A 25,428-nucleotide genomic window follows, 5' to 3' on the forward strand; every position below is an offset into this window, starting at 1 on the left:
TTGATTTCAGTGGCCACTATGAGTTCTCAGAACTTAACATTAAATCCTTAGCGTGTCTAGTCAGTGCCCTGACGTCAGGCATTCACAAGCCTGTTTGCTGCCTTAAATGACTCGTCTCACCTTTGGCTAGGGCTTTGTTGGAAAGAGCATCTTCTAGTTACTTAGCTGAGCCATCCTTCCATCCTCTGTATTCACTCTCTGTTTGCTAAATCCCTTTTAACTTACAAAACAAATTATTTGAAATTCCTGTAAGAAACAGATTGTCTTCAATGCACAGTTCTGGTTGATCTTAGAACTGTTACCTTCTGGCATGCTGTAAGACACAGGTCCTGTGGAAAAATAGAGGGAATGCATGCACGATGCACAGAGGGGGGCTGTGTTAAGGCTACGTGTTTGCCCACAAATGGATCCCCATGTACTTTGGGAGTTCATGGAAAGCTCCATGCCCCAAGGACTGCAGAGGCTGCTGTGATAGTGCCATGCAAAGATGCAAGAGGAGGATTTGGTTTTGCCCTTTATGTACCCATAGATGGGCTCATTTATTGGGGGGGGGAAAGGTAAGCATTGCATAGCAGAAATGTCTTTTGCCTCTTGGACTGCATGCAGGTGACTCTTTTTCATTTATTTTAATATCCATCTGGAGAAATCAAGTGGCTGAATTCCCATAAGTGCTTTCACCACACGTTGAATGAATGCCATGATGTTACAAAAGAGTATCTTCTCCTTTAAGCGAAAGTGGTGATTTTATGAGAATAGCAACAAAGAGGAAAGGAAGCAAATAGCTTTCTTTGCAATAAGCAGTTTTCAAATGCATGGAATCTCAAGTTACAGTGGGCAGAAAGCTTGCTCCCTGTAGATTACCCGACTTGGTGTTCAAGTGGGGTAATCAAGTGAACAGGATAGGGAAACTCTTGATCTATAGAAAGCAAACATGGGACTTGACAAGAGTCACTTTCCGAGCAAGATCTACACTTCAAAACTTAGGCAGTAAACACTTAATGATGCAAGTTATCATAACTGAACTACCACAATTTACAGTTTGAGCATCTGCCTTGAATTTGCTGACAAATAAATTCTGGGAAACATGGGTGTGTTGAAAGATTTAAAACATAAGTGTTCTAATCTCTTTTACTCAGTTTCATTTATAATAATTTCAAATTTTAATGAACATTCAAACTGCTGTATTGAACAGTGGTAAACAGACTGCATTATTAACAGAGAGTACATTTGTTCTTTAATTTAGACCACTGCAAGAATTCTGTCTTGTGTGTGAAAGGCTCATCAACCAGTGGAGCTGCAAATTGGTGCCAAGTAGCTCATTGTCCAGATGGTGTGCACTCTTACTGTGCTCCATTACCATTCCTTAGGTGCTTAGTATTCCTCTGTAGGTTATTTCAATGTTTTGTTCAATTGTGTGCTGCCAAAACAACTGTTAAATAAACATTTGAAGGTGGTGTGTTTTCAGTTTAGAGTGCAATTTTAATGTTCCCTATTGATACCAAGTTTGATTGAGCTGGAAACCAAAGTTCCCAGTGTAGTTGTAGGACAGGTGCATGAGCTTCTCCAGTGTCCCCCTACCATTTCTGAAGCCTGACCTACTAGGACTCCCTCAGGGTTAAGGATTATGTTAGTGTCCTGATTTAATCATTTACCTCTCATCACAAACCACTAGTATGAAAGGGTTTCTCTGCAGCAAAGATACCTGTCCTACAACAGCATAAATAAAGCTTCCTATGCTATAGCCTTTATTTCTTTGCAAAGCTCTCACAAATCCCTAAAGGAATGTATTTCCCCTCTGTGCACTGAAAACATTTTGCTATTTAAAGATAGCTGTCTGTGGGACCTCACACTAGGGTTAAAAATTAGAAGTGGAAAAATATGTTTTCCAGTTACTGTTCCAGAGGAGAATAACATTCTCATTGCTCATCAAAATCACAGGGTATGCAGAAGTAGCATCCAGTGGATATTTTTAGGGAGGCAGAATATCTCACATACAGAATAGACAGCATAAACCCACTAAAGTGAATAAATAAAATCCAGAACAGAACTGTTAGTGTCTTGGAAACTTATCAGGCTGATTACTGGGAAATACAGTGATCACATCCTGAGTCAGTAATTCTTATTATGCCAATTGCTTAAATGCTCTAAAGCAGAGGTTTCCAAAGTGTAGCCTCAGAGCCCATGCAAACTGCAGAACAGTTATGTCCCACAGAGGGATTTTGTAGTACTCTCCTACAGTGAATATAAAGTACTGCACTGCAGATGAATTTCATTATGTATTCCTAACTTAAGGGTGTTTTTCCATGAATGAAATACTAGGAAGCCCTGTTTGGCTGGCAATTAGACTGTTTTTACAGACCTGGTTGGGAGTGGTACACCAGCTTCACCCACTGTATTCATTCAATCAGATTTTTTGTTATCTGAACTTTGGTAGGTTGAAACAAGTACTGAATAAGGTGCACAGAGAAAAAAATATTTATGCTGCCTGGTTGCAGACCAAACTGTTCCAAAAAGCATATTTGTAGTAAAAACAGATATAGAGTCCTTCCCTTTTTGCTTTTCTCTGCTCAAGAAAAATGGGACTAAAAAAGTATAGTCAGGTTTTACATGCTGGAGCAAATACTATTGAGTATGTCACTAAAGTCCTTCCAACTTCCATGATCTACTAAGTTAAAATTCTGACAAGAGCAGAAGTGTGAGAGTTCTTTTCATTGTGTGTGGTACTGTGGTATACAGTACATTGACACCACCCTCTGAGCAGCACCTTAAACTAACCACTGGTGCCTCTTCTTCTCACTTGCTCTTTACCCCTTCTGTAAGAAGGGGGTTCTGGTATTATTTTTATTATCTTGCTTCAGCGTAGGGGAGTCATCTCTGTAGAATTTCCTGAGGTACTTGCATGACCAAAGTTGCTGGGATTCTAGCAGATTTGAGCTCATATTTGTCAGACTCAGAATCTCACTGCAGATTGTGAAGAGAATTGCTGGTGAGCATATGTTTATTTTTGGATTAATATTTTCACAGTCATTACACTGTAATTCCTTTTTAACTCGTTTTGCTTTTGGTCTGAGAAAATGGAGTGGTTCATTCTCAGGCAGCTAAATAGGTGTGGAAGGTAGAGGCTGGCAGTAGCCTGTATAAGTTTGGATGAGTGGATGTGATGCTGTCACTGGAAAGCCCTGGCAGCCCTGGGCCGCTGCACATAAGGTTGGTGTTTCTGCGGGTGCACTTGGCATCACCCAGTCTTCATTCTGATGAAATGACTGTTGTGTGTGCTCAAAAATGTTTTAAGTGTCAGGCTGCACATGTAGACCTGATCAGAATTCCTGTACCAGTTCAGTGGTCACTCATTTTCCTGCACTGGTGCATTAGAAACTGCTCAGTCTTTTTCCCTTTGCCTTGTCATGGTGTACCCAGACACCAATGTTGCCCTCACAGGACAACTTCTGGGACTTTAGCCTTTGTTACCTTTCACTACACAGCCATCCCTTCTCCACAGTGCCTGGACCTCCTTAGATCAGATTCATGAGCTGTGCTGATATGCTTTTAATCTGTGCCCAGCTGCCTTGCCGTGGAAAAAGAAAAAATTCTGTTTACAAGGTCCCATTTCCTTAGTTGATTTCATGTTATGAGTCACTGGAATTTTTTGTTATCATCTTGAATATGTGAAATATTTTGAGTAAATTTTGGGAGTGGTCATTAATCATCTCTTACAAAATTTACTGGTTGGCATTGCACTGATGACCTCTTTCTAGTCCTCCTGCTGAGTGATGTTCAGAGTGCTAGCAAACAAAACAGACAAAAGGAAAATGAGATCTAAAAAAATGTGAACAAATATCTGCAGAGTTCTCATCTCCTGAATAATAAGCATCATTCTACTATATTCCTTCCTTAGTATCCCCTGTGTATTTGTCATGTCTTGCTGTGCTACATCTAATTTACAATCTAATCTCTACCAGAAAAAAAAACTCGGAGGTTTTATTTGCCTAGGTACTATGAATACCAGTTTAAATGTTAAAATGTTTAAATAATGTGGAAAAATTGAATGGACAAAGACAGGAGTCTCTCCCTGCAACATATCCTAACCAGCAATTCACCCCTCCTTCTCCATTCTTCCATTAATCACGAATTAATTACATGATGATTCTAAAATGAATGAAGCAAAAACCTACTAAGAACAAGGAGACAGCTTGAAAACCCACTGTAATTTGCAACTGAGTTGTGTTACTAAGTGCAACCCAAATGTACTAATTAATTTGAATTATCACTTAACCATGTGTTCATATAAAGATTTTGTTTTCCTGTATTTTAATTTTGAATGTTTCCTAAGGAAAGCAGTCATAGATAATTTTGTGTGGAACATCAGCTCAATGAAGCTGATGAATAAATGTATCTTGAATTTACTAAGCAAGCTGAATTCAAAATAGTGATATTTATTGATGGATTTTCTTAACCACTGTGTCTTTTCTCCTTTGTGTTTGTTCTACTGAAAGTGTCAAGTAAGTACGTATTGGGTATGATTAGTTCATGTATTCTTCCAGATGGTAGGTTCATCAGTCTAGCTTTGTTTGAATCACTAGTGCATAGTGGAAACTCTTGTTTGATTTTTAGATGTAGTGTTGCCAATACACCAAAGCAGGCAACATCCCTCATCGTTTAGATGAGTAAAGTAAAATATAAATTAGAAATCATATCTTGGTTGATCATTGCTTCTTAGCTGATATGAGTTCTTCTCTCCCATGATCTAACCCTTTCCATGTTTTGATTGCCTGTGTTTCTAATTATATCACTATGCAATTTTTGAAATGTCGTAGTTCATCTGTGACTCCTTAACATTACAGCTTTGTGTTAGAAATTCAATTAATTCTGAAAATCAAATTCCTGTTCCTTTTGTCAACCTGCAGCTACTGTAAAAGCTTTCATTCTCTTTTTCTAGACCCTTTATACTCATCACAGTTTCTTGCACAATTTGTGACCATAAAATGCTCTTCTTAGTTCAGAATTATACACAAAAGATGTAGATTCCAAGTGTTTCTAACCCTTCTGTGGTGCTAACCACGAAAATATTAACCAAATTTCAAGCCTCATAGCATTATTTGCCTGCAGGTGCAGGCAGCCTGAAACAGCATCTCTAGTTAGTCTGAGATAAAACAGGCAATTCAGCATTCCTTGGATCCCACTCACTTTCCAAGACTTACGTTAGGGATTTACCCAGTTTTGTCACACTTCTTAAATGTTGTTTTCTGGTTTCATGTCCTATTAGAAAATATTGCAGTAGTTTCATTTGCTCTGAGTTTGCTTTGCTGGAAGAATATTGAGGTTACATTATATTCCTAAAGAGAGATTTTACTGCCTGAAATACAGAAGTGTATTTAGGGCTTGCAAAGAACTTCATCTGTAACCTGTAGCAGCCGAAGAGAGGAGGGGGGATGAAGTGGAATTACTTATTAGTTCTCTCAGCCTCCTTCAATTCTGAGAAACTGCAGAACAAGTTTGTTGTAGACAAAAATTAAATGGCATGTATAGGGTCAGGACATTTAATATGTAGATTTTGACGTACAAATATCTAGGGGTACTTTAGCCAGGCACAACATGATTAAAAATCCAAAAGGACTCTCTTTCTGATCATACAGATGTTATTGAAGGGTGCACAGTAAGTATAATAGAAGTACTGCAACATTTTAATCAAATTATCTGTGGCAGAGAGGCCCAGAAAATAAAAAAATGTATGTCCTTACTTGAAGGATTGTGGCACTCTGACCCTTTAAAAAATTGCTATATTAATATTGCTTTTCTGAAGGAATATTTACTTTATCTTCCATTAAAAAAAATAATGGAACATATCCCTGTTCAAGATTGTTTCTTTTATTTCACTGCTGTATTCAAGTAGTTCATAAGTAATTGGAATGTGGGAATGAAAGGGGAATTTCCAGAGTTCTCCCTAAGCCTATGGCAGTTGTACAGTGGAGTGTGCCTGCCTTTCCAGGCATTCCAGAAACAGGCGTTTGTTTTCATTGACCTCACCCACACTGAAGACTTACTGCCAACTAAAATCACTTCAGCAAGATGCGAGACATAAAGTGGTTTTAACAATTCTACTTTTCACTGGAAGAGTAATACCATTTCTGATTACTCCAGCCCTGCAAAACTCAGCAGAAATTTCAAAGCCTATCAATTAAAGTGCTTTTCAATCAGGCACATTGTTGGGTATGTCCCTTCTCCTCCTTATGCAGTAAAATTCAGTCTGCCTGCATTACCTCTGTGCTCTCATTACTTTAATTTCACCTTTAAAAGGAGAATACTATTTCAAGTAGAGAAGAAAACACTGCGACCATACTTAGTCAGATTCTTTGATAATTATAGAGAAAAGTATTTAAAAAGTTAAGATCTGTCAGTATTTGGCTGAACTAGGGATGTAACATCAGCATCTTGTGCTGCCTGTATAGTTCTTTCTCTCTCTCCATTTCACTGGAGAACTTTTTAAGGAATATCAAGTCCCCCAGCTGTTTTCATTTAGCATCACCTTCCATCCAAGCCTACTCAGGAGTTAGCATAACTACTTTATTCTGCAGTGCAGGAATCGCTCCTTCCTCACCTCTGCGTGTAGCATGTGCTGGGTTTAGGTGTCACAGTGGTCTTGATCATCCATTTTACAAGTTCCTCTGAGAGAAGAGGGCAAGGCAGCCTGAGCAGGCAGACAAGGAGCAAACTTCACTGGGTTTCCCTGGTCAGCAGGAGCAAGGAGCCAGGACTCCAGGCTACCACGCCGAGTGTGCCTGCTCTGCTGCTAGAGCAGAGCTCTCTTGGCCTGGGCCTTGGTCTCCAGGAAAATATTTGCTCCATTGAACTTGCACATTTGCTGCATTGCAGTGATGACAGAGGATTACTTAATTGGCAAGAATTGTTCTAGATTCTAGATTGTCAGTTTGTTTAGCGAAAATCAGAACTGAGACTTGAGAGAAAGCTACTGCCACGCAGGCTAAGTCAGAAACTGAGCAATTCCCACCTTCTGGGTTTCACATATGCTGCCAGCAAAAGTTTGACTGTAGCATTTCATGGTGTATCCGGGCTGGCTGTACTCTGGGCACTTCACAGGAATGGGAATGATGGGCTATGCTAACAGAGGGGTTGTGCTTTGTTGTTTCTAGTGCTTGAATAAAGTAGACACAAATATATACACACACTTTCTTTAGCAGTGTCACTATTCTACCTAGTATTATTGGGGTTTTTTCTGCCTTAGCTTTCCCCATAAAGTAAGAGACAGGCTACAGTGACTGTACCATGTGAAGAACGGCGAGATCTTGCTGTTTCTTCTAAACAAGTAATATGCTAGTGTGATAAGTCCATTTTATTTTCTTCAAAGCGTCTTGTAATGGTTTCTCTAATATCAGTGATCTTGCCATTCTATGCAACAGAACAATTTTTCAAGTAATTAACATTAGACTGACAAGTGGGTTGAAAAATACTCCTAGACTAGAACAAAAAATGTATTTCAGCTGGCTTTTATGAGTCTCCTTCCTTCGTTCAAAATGTGTGATGGGTTTTATTGCCATTTTTCAACTTCCTTATATTCTTAATTTTGTTGCAGTGTTTCAGCAAAAGGCCACTCGAGTGACCAGTGACAACAGCAGGACATACTGTGAGGCCAGGAATCCCGGTACAGAATTTCATTTAGCTTTTTAACTGCCTTGATATTTTTCAGTAGAACTAATTGAGTTTTGCTGTGACTTGATTTTGGGTGATTTAGCATCTGTTTTGCCACCTATTATTTATATCCTTAATGGTATTGCAGCACTAAGAGATCAGATTAAAGAAAGAATACTAAAAGTTACAGTCTTGTAGGAAAGATTTGTAGAGTCAGAGTTACTTTACATTTTTCTGTTTCCTTTCATCATTGTGATTAAAGCTAAGAAAAGGAAGGACAGGAGGGCTCAGCTGTGCACTAATTCCAGCCATGGAAAGACAGTAGTAGGAGGAGCAACAGTTTCTGCCTGCATGCCCCAAGATCCATGTAAAATTAATTACTTGTGGTAGTCCAGTTGTTATTTGAGTTGTAGCACATTACAATGTTGCTACTATAAATTCCATTAATGGTACCCTAAAATAATTAATATTATGTACAAAATGAATAAACACTGAGTGAAGATATTTCCTCCTGCTTCAGTTATCAAGTAGCAGGTCAGGATTAAAGCATACAGAGCAGCATGTAATCACTGATTTATTACTGCGCTGGGGAACTGCAGTCTCCAGTGCTGCTGACACTGCTTTGCATGAATGCTAAACCACTTAAGAAAAGAATACAGGACCTTCTAGATCTTACTGTGGTGGAATATTGGTAGCACAGCTCCACAAACCAACCTCGTGGCCTTCTTTGATGGAGTGACTACACGGTTTTATGGGTCTGAGGAAATATACTCACGCCCCTTTTGCTGGTACAAACAGTGCAGTTTTACCTAACCTGGTCTGATCTGCAAATAATCCTGTCAGATGAAAGGTCATTAATCCATCAAAATAGAACCAATTAGCTGAGAAGCAAAAGAGTAGAGATTCATGCTCACCGTGTGCTGGTATGATCAGGAAAGAGTACTGGGAGAAGCCAAAGTAGCTGTTTATTGCTTTCCTTACTGTATTTCCCTTTGAACAATCATTCCTTGCTTGAAATGAAGATAGTGGTAACAGAAAAACTGACCCAAATCATGTTCATGGTTTAAACTTCTATCCTGGCCACACTCCCCATGCAGTGAAGGAGGTGCAACGGCCTCGTAGAGGGCTCAGAGACCCCCGTTGCATGGCTGCTCATGTGTTCTGGATCAGCCATTCCAGTATCAGTATCCTGGAGAGAAGCAGTGCTACATCTCCCTGGACCAAGCTGTGAATCTGATAATGCACATCTCCCTTTAGCTGTGCACCTGTATCATATTCTCCAGGAACACTGGGCTGCAGGGTTTTCTTGTTGCTGCAGTGTGTTTAATAATTTGGAGGAAGAAAATCTTGTGAAATTTCAAAATGCTTCCTTACCAAACTTTTGAGATACGCAATGTAGGACGTTGAAGAAGAAAAGGATAAAAAGGCACTGTGGATATTTTATATAGCAACCATTTCCTTTAAAATGTCAGTAGTACAGTGGTAGTGCTAGTAGGAAATTCTTTTATGAACCAACGCTAATGGAGAATCCGTGGACCTGGGCAGTAGTAATGAACAGAATGTTTGGTATGCAGCTCTGCTGCCAGAGAGTAATGGTAGAATCCACATTGATTTGTTGCATTTCTCACTTTGTACATTTTGTTGTAGCAGCACACAGAGGCCACACTGAGACAGTAACTTACAGCACTGTGGTACACAACATCCCTCCTGAACAGAAGGAACTCATCGACTTGCAGGAACAGGTGAAAAAGGGGGAAATTTCTGTGGATGAAGCCCTTGGCAGATTTAAGGAGTGGCAGAACAAAAAGCAGAGACTACCATTCACTCAACAGGTATGAGTTTGAAATTTTTTCCTTGATAGGAATCTTGATCAGAATTCTGAAAACAAGATCTTGTGTTTTGGCTCCTGCATATGAGGTCAAAAGTAATAATCATGATTTACACTCAAATCGGCTCCCAAGGAGCTTGCTGCTTACAGTTCTAATTCTTCTAGAAACCCATTTCCACTGTTGTTTGATTACTTGAGAGGTTTTCTGAATTTGGTTAAAATCCAGAGTTAAATATGTTGGTCTCATAAGACTTGTGTTTTAAACTGTTGGGTGATGTGCATCTTTCATGAAGCCTTATGTCACCAAGCAAGCCAAATGTGCTATTGAGCAGTGTCAGCTAACAGAAACATGACTATATCAAACTTACATTTATTACATTCATTTAATATTTATTAACTTACATCAGGCTTTATGCCTGTCTGAAAGTGTTGAATATACTTAGTGAAATCCACAACTGTTGGCAAGGCTCTACAGCTCCTTTGTATTCAATGTATGGAGTAAATTGAGGTGCACAAAAACAGGATTTACAAAAGCCCACACACTGAGTCACTGAAAGAACTGCATCAAAGCTGCGAGCCATGGAGAGGAGGTCTGTTAATTGCTTCTAAAAGACACATGGAGGAAGAGGTTATGCCCTCATTTTATTTGAGGTCATGCATTAAGAAAAATAATTTCTTGTTGTCCTTTAGGTCATTTAGTAGAAAGAGGAAAAGCAAAGCTAATTTACTGCTTTTCAGAGTGGGAGAGCTATCAGATGCTGTCAGCAAGGAGAATGCTCTTTGTGTTTGCTTCTACTTGAAAGTCTGAGCTTTGTCATCACAGTGGAACATTCAACAGCAAAAATGCAAGGGCCTGGAACAGTTTGGGAGCCCATTTCCCAAGCTGGGCACCAGCAGCACAGCACTGGGAATGTGAGGGATGCCCCCTTCCAAATCCATGGAAGCCAAGCATGTGGATGAATTACTGGTATTGGTCTCTCAGTCAGGGGCATTTCTTGTGGAGGAAGATGGTATCTAATCTGTGCCATGATAGCAGCACCAAGTTGTAAGTCTTTTTTTTTTTCTTGGTGAACTGTAAGATGCCTGTATTTCAAGGAAGATTTACTTGGCCTGTTTTCAGTGCTTCAGGGAAAAAGCTACTTTGTAGTGGTGGTTTATACTCTGCATTGCATGTGTGACTTTTCTTTGGTTTTGTTCCATAGAAAAGTCTTTTCTTCTTACTCCTCTTATAACCATGATGAACTGACTTCATGCTGTCACTGCAGTTGTTTGTCCTTCAAACTTGGATTGGATTTTTGAGGAAAAATCGCTTGTCCAAAAAGAAACCAACCCCAAAACAAAAAACCCCAAAGAAACAAAAATAGCACACCCAAGCCTCTGTAATCTAATGCCAGAATCATTGTAACTTAACTGCTGGCGGGGATAACTCCGCAAGACTCTTAGGTAAAAATGGCAAAATTAGCATCATAAACGTTTTTCAGTCCTTTAAAATTATTTTCCAAGAGAGAGATGCTTGGTGTTCAGAATGCTAAAGGATCCAGCTTTTTATATTGACTTATTATTTTACAATAAGCTTCCATTCCTTATCTCTGCTGCTGATTTTATGCTTGTTTTTTTACTTAAAGGAAAAAGAGCATCATCTTAGAGACACCACTATCAGGAACAGACAAGAAAATGAAAACCTGAATGGTAGGTTGCACTTTTTCTGCTTTTTAGGACTCTGAAGCCTTGAACTGTAAGTATAGTGCAGAAGTCTGATCCAACCCCTTTTGGATTGGGCACTGAATTTGTAATGACCATTTTCTGTATCTGACCACATTTATTTTAGCATAATCAGGCCTTCAGCTGTATCAAGATTTCATCCCAAAGATTAAATCACTACGAGTTAATGGGGCAGAAAATTTACCAAGCCTCTGTGGCTCAGCTTTTCTGTAGCCTATTTCCTACTGCATCATCAGAATTTGGGTAGATGGCTTCTTGATGACTTCAATATTTTATTTGTAAATCAGCCATCAATTTGCAAATTCTTGATAACCTTTCTACTGGTACAGCAGGTTTTTTTAGTATTATGGTCATTATGTAAAGCTGTACCATTGGTGATTTAAGATGCCTTTTTCCCTTTTCAGGGAGAAAAATGGGATTTTTGGGGTTGTCCTGTGCTGGGCTAAGAGCTGGACTCTGTGATCCTTGTGGGTGCCTTCCAACTCAGAATATTCTATGATTCTTTGTGATTGAATGTCATCTGCAATAGTATAGGTCATCTGCTTTTCCTGCAAATGATTTTCTCTCGTTGTTACAAAAAGAATCTATTAGATGGTATTGGTTTTAGGCCTGTGATTTCTGTAAACTTCAGTACATATGCTGAAAGGAAAATCAGTGCTTCTTTTTCACACTGGACTTAGTGCCATTTGTATATCTCTATTTAAAATTATCACCCCAATGTGTTATTTCCTTACTGCAAGAGAGAAAAATAATGACAGTACTGCTTTCATTATTCTCTTAGACAGTGTTGTGTTTATGTGAACTTTTGAGATATTGTAATTAATTAAGGGAAATTCTTGCTGGCCCAGGGGCTTCTTTGCAGTCCAGATACTTCAGTTTAATATCCTCTGTGGCTGGTGGGGGTGCAGTGTCCTGAGCTAAAGTCTTCACAAGGTGAGGGCTTGGGATCACTGCAGCTCATGGTAACATGAGGGTGATTCTTGGGAAGTATTTGTCTGTAGGGTTTCATTTTAAGGCCACAGCAGCAGTCCTGCCTCTGTAGCTGTCCTCCCTCTCCAGAGTTCATTTATTGGATCATACCAGCAGAAATGTAGTATCAACACTAGAATTGTTAATTTTGTGAAATTATCCAGTAACTCAGGTAATGATCCTTATATTCCCTTCTGATCCTAACCTCTCTGCCCTCTGTTACACTATCATATATCCTGTGATGCATATAAGTCAGCAGCTTTGCACTGCAGAAATGCAGTGGGAAGAATCATTATGGTCTGTGTCCAACAACAGAAATCAAATATTTCAATGCTTGAAAATAAGGATTTCCTCTAGAACTGGAGGCACATCGATGGCAAGAGTAAACAAGGATCTCAGAAGGCCAGTATCTATGTCCAGACATAAACAAATTGCCTGAAACAAAAATGACAATCACTTTCTTTTCTCCTTCAAGGTTCCTAAGGAAGGCAGACCAGAGAGCATTCATTTGAGAGACATTTTGTTTCACATGCCATTTAGTAAAGTGGTATGTGTGAATGTCAGTAGTCCTCAGGTTTGTTCAAAGAATTCTAGTTTTCACATGTATACACAGGCTCTCCCTGCTGTACCTTTAAAAACATGGGCCTCTCTCTCTAGACTCCGTATTTGAAACCAGGATTTGGACAGTCTTTTTCATAGACAGTTTTTGAAGTCGTGATTGAGGATTTAAAGAGATCACATCTGAAGTCTGTTAGAAAATGAATTTGATTTTATTTTAATGAGAAAGGAAAATATCTCCTACAAACTAGTATGGAACATAATTTTTAGTTTCTTGGTAATTTTGATCTTGCTTCCACTGTAATGAAGTTATTAATGAGGGTGGCACTCATTTCAGTCTTCCACTATAACATTAGATGCTATCTTAAAGTTCATGTCTCATTTTGTAACAGTTTAGTATAGGACTGAATAAAACCTAAAAAAAAGAAATCAACTGCAAAGCAAAAGGTTCTGCCACTCTTGGAGTGCAACATCGACAAAACCCTATTTTAAGAACAATGAAATAAGGCGTAGGCATGTAGAACGTTCATTTGTAGAAAGTACAGGCACAGACAATAGTTTAGCTCAATATTATATAACACACATATGGTCTGGCCTGTAGATATTGATAATACTTGGTTTTTTTCAAGATGTTAGCCAACAGACCAAAACCAAGAAAAAAAAATACCTGAAATAAAATTTCAGGGAAATACATAAAAGGTTTGTGGACAGAAACGCCACTTTTATATCTGAGTAGCCCAGATTTTTCAGGGTACACCACCAAAGTACTGAACTAGAAGTAGCTTACTGCCCATGGGAGACCTCCTTAAGCATAGGGTAAGGCTTGAGAGTCTTGGGTTTCTGCATGTCCACTAAGAGCAAATGGCAGCAGCTGAGACAATATTTAGGCAAGGATTACTAGACAAGTTTCCTTTAAAGTCTTAAAAAAACGCGCAGCTTTCACGTGCATCCCACGTCCTTACTTCCTAGCACATGGGAATATTTAAAAACCTGTGTGATGCCTATCTACATCATTGGGCATTTGAAATACCTATGTGAATCTCATTAAGCCATTTCTGAACATGGAATTTCAAAATCTGCCTACTATTGCAGTTACATTATGGCACCTTGTGTGTCACATCCCACAGCTTTAGTCATCCAGCACCTAAAAATATGCACAAGATTGCAGAAACTACATAAGAAGGTTTGAGTTGCTTGTAGTTAGCTATCTCATCATAGCTAATCTCTGTAGAGCCTTGAACTTGTTCATTAGGGACGCAGAGTAAAGTGCCAGGTTCCTCATCAAAACTGGGAATGACTGATGCTCTGTTCTCCAGGCCTGGCACAACAGCAAGAACTGAATAGTAGGTGTCCCTGCTTCATTGCTGGTAATGAGCAAGACAGAGGCCAAAGAGGACAACCTATAACTCAGCTGGCCTTCAGGAGACAAATACTGCATTAAGCAAATGTTAAGCTTGATTTATTGTTATTGGTGGTGGTGTTACTACAACTATTATTATTTCAATGCCAGCAACTTCTATAATGGTTGAAGGTAGGTCTTGGAAAAAATGTTAGATGTTTTAGTAGTCCTCCAATGACAAATATACCCATGGGACAAATGAGCAATTCAGTCTTTGCAGCTGTTCAGTCTTGGCCTCCCTGGCAAGACTGGCAAGGTAAGTGGCTTGCTGTGGAAAGGTCAAAGCTTCTTCCACAGGCTACTCAACTGCAAGCATTTATTTCTTAGCTGTTAAAATCAGTAGGTACTGACACTGGAAGTGGCCTTCCTATCCAAGAAGGGCAAGCTTACTAGCTGTAAGTAGCCAGGTCATCCACTGCAGTAAAGGCATCCTCCACAGAATTTCTTCTTCCAGATTTTGATTTCCAAATCTGTAGATGCCCAACTTGCTGCCAAAGACCAAATCTCTTTCCCATCTTGATCCAAAAAACACCCAGAAGAGCACTGTGCACATTCTACAAACTGGCAGGTTATTGATTACATTTGCTATCCAAAATGTCTGGCTTCATTCCTCAGCCCTCATCAGTGCCTTGTTTTTAGTCCAAGTTGCTAACAGATTGCTTATTCATCAGTTGATGCCTCTCCAGCTTGCAGGTTGTGACTAAGTAGAGTTCCCTGAAAACTAAAAAAACATCTCTCATTTTTGAGCACAACCACCAATTTCTGTTGTCTCTGCTAAGGTAATAGGACGATGAACAAAGAGCCTAATTTTGGCATTTGGATCCACAGGCACTAAAACTGCTTTAGTCAACCCAGTTAGCAAAGTTGGAATACCATGGGACCCTGAAGCACATACAAGCTTTTGTATGTTTGGACAGTGAGGAAGTCATAGAAAAGCTGCTTTTTTCTTCATGACTTCAACAGTATTTCAGTCAGGACTTCTAATCTTGAAAATACTTGCTTGGTGTCCACTGGACTTGTGAAGGAACATCTGTAGCCTGGCTTATTCCCAATTTCTTAGCTTCACATGATGCTCAAAGTTTAAATCTAGAAAATAACAAAAATCTGTTTCCTGCCTTTTTGTCACCAAGTCAGGTCTTCATGAGGCAAGTTCACAGTCCCACTGCTGACAGGAGTTCACCAAGACAATGAATATCCATGTAACTCTTGCCTCTCGTAATTGCCACCAAGAGAGACCAACCTTGCTGTTGGGAGTAAGAGTTGTACAAAATCTACCTCATGTCATTCTCCCACACAACAACTGCTTATTTCTGTGAATGTCTCTTGCTCCCCTGCTCCCAGGGACATGTGTTGTCTTCATATTTGAAGTAAAGCACATAAGAAGTGACTCATTGTAGAAATGTGTTTTCTGAATTATTCAGCTTTGAAAGATATTCTGCACAAGCCTAACATTGATTTCAATTATTATTGATTGCACCTTTTTCTTTTTAGTCTACAACTAGGAGCCCAACAGACAAGGAACAGATGCCTAATTACGCAAGGTAAGAACAGGTATATGAATGCGCACACACACACACACACACTCATGCACAGACATGTTGTTTGTCATGGAAACGAACACTTGTGGAGGAACTTTGCATCAGAGTGCACTTGTGTAACAGGAGGAGGGGAGTGCATCTCAGAGCCTCTAATTTCACAAGATAAACCATTATCACTGGTCTGGTTTGGACTAGAACTTCTGTTTTATCAGCTATCAATCTACTCTGGTTTAGCGCAGGGCAGATTAGCAAGCAGTGAGGCACTCACTTGTGGGTGCAGCTGAAGAGAGCTCCTGCCAGTTATTGCCACTAAGGCAGGGTATGCACCTAAAAGCTGTATCAAGAGTCCAGCCCTACATCCTGATTTCACAAGTAGTGTCAACCATATTGAATAAAGTTGAAAGCCATAGCTACAAGGATGTGTGCAGATTAAACATGAAACCAGTGGTCATTTCAGTGCTGGGAGGCTTAGAGGTGAGGATACTGTCTCCACAAACAGCAGAATTTTCCAGTGGTTGTGCTAGTGAGTTTCTTGGGTTTGGGGCATCTAATGAGCTCTTTAATAGTTGGGGGGTTTAAGTATTACTGTCTGCTACCTCGTCATATTACTATTACATTAATCTATTGTTATAGTATTAATATTTTTGCTATTGTTACATAATATTATTAATTTTGTTAAATAATGTTTGTTCACAGTAGCAAATTGAAGCAGTTTATTCCTAAAGACAACTGTAATTTTAAAGGCTTTGTTAGCTAAGTTACTTTGATTCAATTTCCCTCTCCAACTTCTCTGACTGAGGGGAGTGCAGTGTGCTACTGTCGTAGCATTATTTTTTGGCATTGAAAATGGGTTATCTTCAGTGGGGTCTCTTCTGCCACCCTACTCTCATGTAAAGGAGAGGGAAGTTGCTTCTTGCAACAAGTGTGCGTCCATGTCTCATTTCTGGAGCCAACTGCTCACCTGCTCACTGGAATGCAGAGTCCACACCATAAAACCATAGGTACCTCCTCTGCTGCTGCTTATCCTCTGAATCACTTGTTCAGGCACCCCCCTTCAAAAGTTCTCATAAGAACAAAAAAAAAAGGGTCTTATGACATGAGCTGAAAATGAAAAATTAGTGTTCCTTCTTCAAGGGGCAGCTTGACTCCTACATGGGCATTCCTAACGGAGCTGTTTCCTTGGCTGAAGTCACCTATACTTAATGAGTAAAAAAGCTTTGAATTTTGAAAGCTCATAGGCTGGAGAAAACTACTACAAAAAGCTGGGTAATATCAGAGATGCTTATGAGTTCCAGATTGCTAAAGGGAAATGAATCATGCAAGGGGAGAGGGGGAATTACCCCTGGGATCAGAATAGGTGATTTCTGTCACTTTTAGAAAATCATTATGTGGGAGAGAGAAGGTAAATTAGAAGTGGGAGAACTTGCAAATACAATTTATCCAGAATGTTCAATAAATTCTGTTTGTGAATTATGCACAGCAACCTCCAAGATTCTGCTCTTCTGCAAAGTGTAGCCTCTTCATTGTTTTCTTGTCTTGTCTCTCTTCAGATTGGTTCAAAGAAACCACAGGGTTTTTTAAGACTAATTCTGGGAAGATTTTAGAGTGTTTGACTGTTACAAAAAATTGCAGATAAACATTCAAGATCTACCTTTCTATTGCTCATGTTTTGACCCCCCCCAGAGAGTTGAGTCTTCAAATCCAGTGCAAAGTTCTTAGCTTACTTAGCTAAGAATCACGTTTTCCTTACATGAGGTGGGAGGAGGATAAGGGAATTGATATCCAGCTGGTGGACCTGAAGGGATAGAATGGGTTTGATTCTTTCATATTCATTTCAACAAATACAGTTTGATCTTATTCTAAACAAACTTGACCAGTCTATTGAATAACAGGAATTTTTCATCATTGCCTACAGTGAGACTCCTCAGCCAGCTGCCCATCAGCTTCCTCTGCTTGGCATCCCACACGTGTTCCAGATGTGCCCTGACAGCCTCGGGCTCCAGCCCATCCTGCTGCAACACCACTGTGGGGTCATTGCTGCACTTCCAGTGCCTTGGAATCTCTCACCTGGACCAACTCTGGAAGATCAGTACTACTAAAGCAAATTAATAAGATTTCTTGTAAAGTCAGCATCGAATTTTACACCTTTTCTTTGCTTTTTCTTTTTCCAAGATGACAGCTGACAATTTCTATAAAGATGTATTGCGTGCTTTGGTTAATAATTTTTAAAGTCATTTCAGTTTTTCCATTGTGCTTGATAAATTGTTTAAAAGTAGATTTTATGCACAAAAGAGGAAGATTGTAAAAGGTTATGAAGATTACAAAGTGAAAGTAAATAAAATTTAGCTTTTACTGTTTGTTAGAACATTTTTATATTTATGTAAAAATTTGTCTTTCCTTGGAATAACTATTTCATCACCAGTTTAAATACCTGTACTCACATCAAAGCTAATTTCTTAAGCCCAACTATGTCAATCAGTACTAATTACCTACTAAGGCATTAAAGTGATTACAAGAATTTGGTTTACAGGGAAATTGTGTTTTGTTTAGTAAGTTGACTAAGGTAAATTATATCCAGAACAAAACAAAATTACTTTCTATTGCATTAACACAGCAAAAGTAAAGGAATAAATATGGTTAATGGGTATAATGGCCTGCATTCCCAGAGTGTTCCACAAAATTTTTTGTTCCACAAAATTTAAGTGAGCATATGATGATACAAGAGTATGCAAGATGAGTTGCCCTATTTCATGCACAAAAACAAGGAAAAAACCTCCTTAATAGAAATACATTTTGCTGCTTGTTAAAGTGACACCCAAATTTGGAAGGGGGGAATGGATTTGAAGTTCAAGCCCTCAAGGCTCATATTATTTTTCCAATCCCAGTAAATTATTGTGCCAAGTGAACTTTTAGGAATAAAAATAAGCCAAAAAGCCAATGTTGGGATTTGAAAATAATGACAGAATCTTGAAAGCATGTAGATTTAGAGTAATTAAAAATCTATTTTCTCTTTTAAATGGGTTGATTAAACATTTTCAGGAAATTATTTGTTCTGTGGGGAAAACCTGCATTTCTGTTAGAAACACTCCTGACAAATACTGCAGATGTATTCCTATTAAGTCATAAATATTCAGTGACTGCTGTATGAGTGTGGTAACATAGCTTTGTGTACCATACAAAGCTATTTGAACCGCAGCAGAAGCCCTGAAATTTGTAATGCATTCCAGAGCTGGAAATAGTGTCTGTGAACTGAGGGGCATGAGACTGTCAGGCTTTATAGGAGAGAAGCTGGGATGTTTTAAGACTCACCTGGCTACACAGAAATGGGAGTGGGGAGAATTATTTGGAAATCCAAATGAGCATAAGCTGTTATATACCCCTTAAGAGGTCCTTCTTTCTGCCCTCAGAAATATTTATATTCTTACAAACCTAGCTAGTCAGTGTATCCCTGGCAAGCATTCCTGATGGATTGACATGTAAGTGGAAAAGAGAACATAAAAAATGAAAAGGTTCTTCATGTTGGTACCTGAGGTCTTTTCTGTCATTTGTTGCTTGTTTCTGTAGCAGAGGAGATGAAGGGACTTTTCCTGGGAGGAAAGTCCTCCCAAACTTTCAGGCAGGATCCGGGTGCTCTCTGTGCTGCCAAGGGAGGGGCTGTGGCCCAGTGGCTCCTGTGCTCCAGTGAGAGGGCACCTGGGCAATGCAGGGAGTTGTGGTCAATGGTAACAAACTACAGAACGGGAAATTTGCAAGAATAAAGCACAGACACTTACATCAAGGAAATAGTGTGGTTTTTCTCAGGGAAAAATAGAGTGTGACAATACAGCAACCATGCCAAACACACAAAGTTGAAGCCTGAGGGTAGCTCCCCTCGGGAAATAGAAGTTCACTCTATGTGCATGCATGTGTTTGCATCTCTAATGTGATACTCCACAGTTTCCAGCCCAGGGTAGTTTAGGATTACCCATAACAAAGCAACTCCTGTTCTCTGCTTTTGCTGCTTCACCCAAGCCCTGCTCTAGATGGCCCAAGTACGGCAACATTACAGGTTTGGGCAGCCCTGTTTTACAAAAAGCAAAGAATATTTTCAGTTCCTGCAGCTGGGGCAGCTACTTCTGCCCCGTCACAGATGTACAGTCTCAAAAGGATGCCAGCTAGCAAGGGAAGATGGGGAAGACATGCAGTGTCACTTCAATGAAGAAGTACTTCTGCTACACCACAGATTTGTTTGTTTTATCACTCTAGTCTCCTCTGACTCTTGATACTATAATGTAGAACACCAAAAACCTAAACCAAAGAAAATACACCCTGCCAAAACCCAGATCAACTGTTGCCAGTCTACAAAATCTTCCTGAAAAATTGTGTGTAATCCATAACAATGCAATTTCTATGGTATTAAATTCCACAATGGCTAAGCAACAAGTTGAAAACAGGACTGTTGTTCATTTGGGTTTTGTTTACACACACAGAATTCCCACCCACCCATACTTTGAGGTAGCAAGCCAAGGCCCCAGAGGAGAAGTAAAGGGATGGATGTTTTGGTTTTTTTTCTTTCTCCAGAGGGAATTTTTTCATCTCAGTGTAGTTAATTATGTTCAAGCTGCAAGTAAAATCATTACACTTCTACAAAAATAAGAGCATCTGTTCCCCACCCATCTCATACTCAGTATTCACGATGTTTTCTGCTGCAGGATTTCCATACATTTCCTCAAGGTGTGCCACTGAACTTCCAACACGTTTCTAAAAAGACATTCCGACACAAAGGAAGTCCTGAAGTTTTGCTAACCAACGTGCTTCACCGACAGGGAACATCAGCAAGTGCCTGTTAGGCAGTGCATGAACAATTAAGTAAATCACAGGAGCCTGAGAGCCTAACAGAGGCAAGATCCCTGTTGTAGGTGCTCTAAAATATTAGCTAAAATAGCTGAAATATTAGTTTCATTGTCAGCTAGGGGATTCAGTAGCCAGCCCATTAGCAATAACACCACTCCACACTTCCAGCTGGCAGTATGTATTCCAATGAACTTGAACCAATAATTCATTACAAAATAAATGCTTTTAACAGTGACATCCAAGAGAAAGGAAACAATGCAGGGGGATCCACAGTGACTGCAGTTATCAGCAAGTTTGATCTGCCAGGAGCCTCATTACAGGAGAGGTTTCAGTGAGTCAGCAGTGCTCAAAGATTGTCCACTCCTTGCTGAGGTAACTCACCATTTGGATGTAGCCTGTCATCCATGAGGGGGTGGCATGGCCTTGCTGGATGTTCACCCTATGAAGAAATACTCACAGCATTTCAACACCAGTGTAACATGCAGCAGAGTGAGAATAAATATCAACTCCTACCTTCTTTTATTAAAGAAGCTATGATCCGTGCAGGAATGTAAATGGTGCTGAAGATACATTTCAGTCTTCATAGGAAACATCTCCCTGTGATAAGAGCAGGAGCAAAATGACAAGAGTTGTCCTGACAGTGCTCGAGGGGGTGTGAATAACAAAGAGGAGGCAGAACCATGCAGACTGACTGCTCATCCCCTTCATTTACTGTAACCAACTTTCTTCCTGACAAACTTCAGAGTCATAATTCAGTAATGCTGAAGTGAGTCATTCCAGAAATAGGCCCCAAGACAAGCCATCAACAAGCAAGGTGGAGGGACATAATCAGCCATTCTAGACACACTGGGATGCAGTAGCTGAAATTAAGAACTGCATCAAGAGAGCAGGGAGAAGTTTAATGGAGGCAGAAAGTGGTCCCAGGGAAGCAGCAGTCACTTTATGCCAGACTCCTAGTACAAGAAATCAGAAGACATGTACCAGCATCACTGTCAACTCTCAACAGTAATTTCAAAGGCTTGGATCAGCCTCTTCTTACTGGAAAAAAACCCCAGGAATAAAGTGCCCAGGTCTCAGCTCACTTCTGCAAGGACCCTCCATACACACAGACAGTAGAGGTCCAACAGAGGTGAAAAATCCATTGAGGCTGCCCAACACTGTAAAAAATACACACATGAGCTGCAATTGTTTGCAGATGCAAGTGACATACAGTACTAAAATGCTGACCGGAAAAAGTTTACTGTTACTGTCTATACAGAGAATGCACCTAGCCTGGTAAAAGGGGAAAAAAAAAGGCTCATCAATTGTAATGCTAAAATGCCTCATTATGAACTTGTGGTTTCAGCCCTGGCAGAAGACAGGCCAAAATATTTCACCCCAGGGCACTAACCTATGAAGCTTGTTTGGGTTACAGCAACTTTTCAGAAAGTAACCATGGATCCAGTGCATTTCAAGGCAAGACTCATGGGTCTAACAATTATCTGAGGGACTTTTTCCTAGCATGGATTTGGGTAATTCAGTCACCTTCTCTGGTGCTTGCAAAGCCTTTCTCTGCCAGATTAAGTGCTGTTATCAGAAGTCTTTCCATACAAAGATATTTATAGATAAAGAAAAAACCCCAAACTTAAACGGAGATCACAAAGCAGACTTGTCAAACTTTGTTGTAGATTTTGAGGTTGCCATAAGCACTTCTACCTGCAAGGCATGGGCTGGCACACGCCATTGCTGTTTATTGCACTACAGGAACACCCACATGGCCTCAGTCTGGAGATGAGGATCCCACAGATGTAACATACAGGGCCCTACAGCTTAGATTTCAGTCACACTCAGAAGACGAGAGTCAGGGACCACAAGGAAGCAGTAAGTAACGGAACATACAGATTATGGCAGGTAACCTTATCCCTCTCAATTTACCATGTTAGTAAGTTTATATGCCCTTTTCTACCCAAATCTGATATCTGACTAGACATCAAAATCTAGACAAAAACCTAAACATCAAATCCTAGACAAGCAAATGCCAGCAGCTGCCAGCCACCAAACAGAGCCCACATCAGCTGCCATTCTCCCAAGTCATAGTTCTGGTGAGAAAATTCTGCTCAGTTTTACAGAGGATCTTCTTAATGCATGGAGTGAGTTTTAAGTTGCCTTTATACCATACCTGACTCACCCTAGTTTATGAAGAGGAGGCTAAAATCACAATAACTCCTGTGGGAAAAGTGCCTTACGTATTTTTATTTCTCAGTATCAGACATCTGTGGTAATTCCAGAAACAAGAGAAAGAAAGAGGTGGCAGCATTCCTCCGGTCTGATAATTTCATTGCCATTTGAGCATTGGCACATCATTTCTTATTTTCTCCTGCCCACCTAAAACAGAACATTACAAGATGTGAGCACACTGTAAAAGGAGTTTCAGGAAAAGATACATTATAACACTTCTCAAGCAGGATTTTTTCTTTTCTGGATACTTTTTGTTACTATTTCCTGCAATATGAGCTTGAACACTGAACTCAATTGCCATCACACAGTATGTGTTTCCTCAATTTTTATGGGTTTGTTTGTTTGTTTTACTCAAGTGTCATTAACCAGATCTTGCATTCTATTTCTGACTGGTGATCCAAACACAGTTCTTATTTCTTTTACCAGTTTCACATATTAGATGTCAGATTTGTGCCTGATTGTATGTGGAGGGCTGTGATCCCTTGGCACAAGAGCCCTCTGCACTCCCTTGGAGGAGAGAGGCCTGAGGGCAAAAAGACTCTCCCAGAGATAAGCAACCTTTCTCTGGGTCATGGTGACAAAGTGAAGCACCCCCAGCACGCCTTGTTTCTATATGGTAATAGTCTGTACCCAGTAGGCTCATTGGTTTCTACCCCACCCCCTGCCTTTCCCATAAAAAGCCCCTGTTTCTGCCCCAGACTAGGGAGCCTTTGTCCCCGGCCGTCCCTTCACAGGGGCTGCTGGACAACAAAAGCTGCCTCTGTGGAACTGCCAAACGAGGCTCTGTCTCTCTGTCCCCGAGTTCGCCTTGGGTGATTTCACAAAGAGCTGATATCACTTGTAGCAGAGAAGTCGCTGCACTTGCTGAAATCCCCTGCAGCCCAGGGAGGCCTGCCATCCCCCCGGAAGAACTGTTCTTTGCAGGACGCTCTCTCTAGGAAGGTCGTGGCACACCGGTGCTGACCAGCATCGGACCCCCTGCGATAATTGTATGCGTTGCAAGATAAGCAAAACTGCACACTGGAGGCATTTCAGAGTAAAAACACAAACTGCTTGCAAAACTAAGCTGAGATTGGGATACTAACAAAATCAGCTCTCCAGAGCATGGGTCAGCTTCGCAAAACAGTCTTTTTGAGAAAGCTACACTTCAGCTGGTGCTTGAAACAGTTACTTCCTACAGCCCAGTGCTGTAAAATACAATTATGCCTTGTAAGGGAGGGTAAGGTGTAGTACTATTCCACAAAACAAGGTAAGCAAATAATTCTGTGGATCCAAAGCAGGCTCCCTTCCTCCTCCCAAGTGGGACAAGTAGCTTAAGCCCAGCACGAGAAGTGGTGTTTAACCATCACTTGTGCAGGGGTATTCCCTCCAGGTCTACCTTTCCCAGTTCATCCAGAGCAGTGACTGAGCTGTCATTAGTCCCCTCTCAGGATGAGAGTTAACCAGATAAAGGCCGAAATTCAGTGACAAATTTCTGATGTTTAAGTATCAGGAAGATCAGCTTCCCATTTGCAGCACAGAACAGCTAATAATTCAGAGGAGACATTTGCCTGTTCCAAGTGTCATGTCCACAACCACAATACTGTCAGTTTTCCAGGCCTGATGGTCATTACCACTTTGAGATCCTTAATTTCATGGGGTGACTACTCTCTAATTCACTTTTGAACGCAAGATGTCCGGCTTGCACCAAATAACCCAGATTAAGAGTTAAGATTGTAAAAGCTCATAATTTAGAGTGTTTATGACACTGCTGAAGAAAAAGCAGAAAATTAACCTGCACAGCCTCTCTGATCACTGTCCAACTGAAGTCAAAGATAAGTTATAGCAAATTCTGTATTATTATATCAAGCTCCACTGCTCCAAGCTACTTTAAACGGTCCCTTTGTGTTTCAACAAAATACTGGAAAAAATTGTAATGGTGTTCCTGAGGAAGGACATGACTTGAATTGCATGTGTAAGAATGTGTGCATACTCTGTGACACCAACAACAGGGTGAAAAGGAACTGTTTTACCATGGGGAGGAGACTGGTTTTGTTCACTTACAAGTTATTAACTCTAGGGTTACAGACTAAACTCCAATGAAGAGCACAAGATAACTGTTTTAACAGGCAGTTGACAGAAGGCATTTGAGATAATGCACCATTTTCCACAGAATACCAAATTTACATAAACTAAAATCAAAGCAAATGAGATTAGATAGGGCTAGAACAAGTTATGCACTACAGGAGAGCATGTGAGTCCCCTAGTTCAAAGGAAGTCACACAATAATGTTTGTTTCTCTCCTACTCAACTTCTCTCGAGCACTTCATGCATCTGTAGGAACAGCTGAGCCTAGCACCCCCTCCTCCCTCTATTCCATCCCATCTTATCTTGCTATATGCCTTGAGGAAGAAAAGCTGATAGATATCCACCCACACACTTCTTACACCTCCCTTCTGCTTGGTTTCCTTCCCAGAAGGCCAAAAAGGACACGCTTTTTCCCCATGGCATGCCAGCCAACCCTTCTGCAGCCACACAGAAGTTTCCTTTTTTATTCTTCCTTAAACTTCTGCAAGCTTGCTACAGCCAAACCACAACATAGCCCAGAGAGAAACCAGCTCAATGGTGGGAAACACTCTTTCTTTTTCTCCCCATGAATAAGTCACAGATAGCATCAAACTGAACAGACTAATGAAACATCCGCATGTCTGTTTTGCTTCACTGACCTAATCTATTTGCTA

General features: G+C 40.2%; 1 protein-coding gene across 4 annotated transcripts in view; it reads left to right on the forward strand.

Annotated features, from left to right (window-relative positions):
* The window catches only part of BANK1 (B cell scaffold protein with ankyrin repeats 1), a 136,519-nt gene extending 118,343 nt beyond the window's left edge, over positions 1-18,176 (forward strand). For 2 of the 4 annotated variants that reach the window (XM_042049870.1, XM_042049871.1), the window contains exons 12-16: positions 7,589-7,657; positions 9,292-9,476; positions 11,098-11,161; positions 15,612-15,661; positions 17,574-18,176. In XM_042049870.1, coding sequence (XP_041905804.1) covers positions 7,589-7,657; positions 9,292-9,476; positions 11,098-11,161; positions 15,612-15,622 — 329 coding nt within the window. In that variant the 3' untranslated portion in view covers positions 15,623-15,661; positions 17,574-18,176. The other 2 variants (XM_042049872.1, XM_042049873.1) reach the window with 2 other exon arrangements.
* The last annotated feature ends 7,252 nt before the right edge of the window (positions 18,177-25,428 follow it).

This window comes from Corvus kubaryi, unplaced genomic scaffold (genome assembly GCF_017639235.1).
Source record: "Corvus kubaryi isolate FWS band 111438036 unplaced genomic scaffold, C.kubaryi_AGA036_p1.0 71, whole genome shotgun sequence".
NCBI classification, from domain to species: domain Eukaryota; kingdom Metazoa; phylum Chordata; class Aves; order Passeriformes; family Corvidae; genus Corvus; species Corvus kubaryi.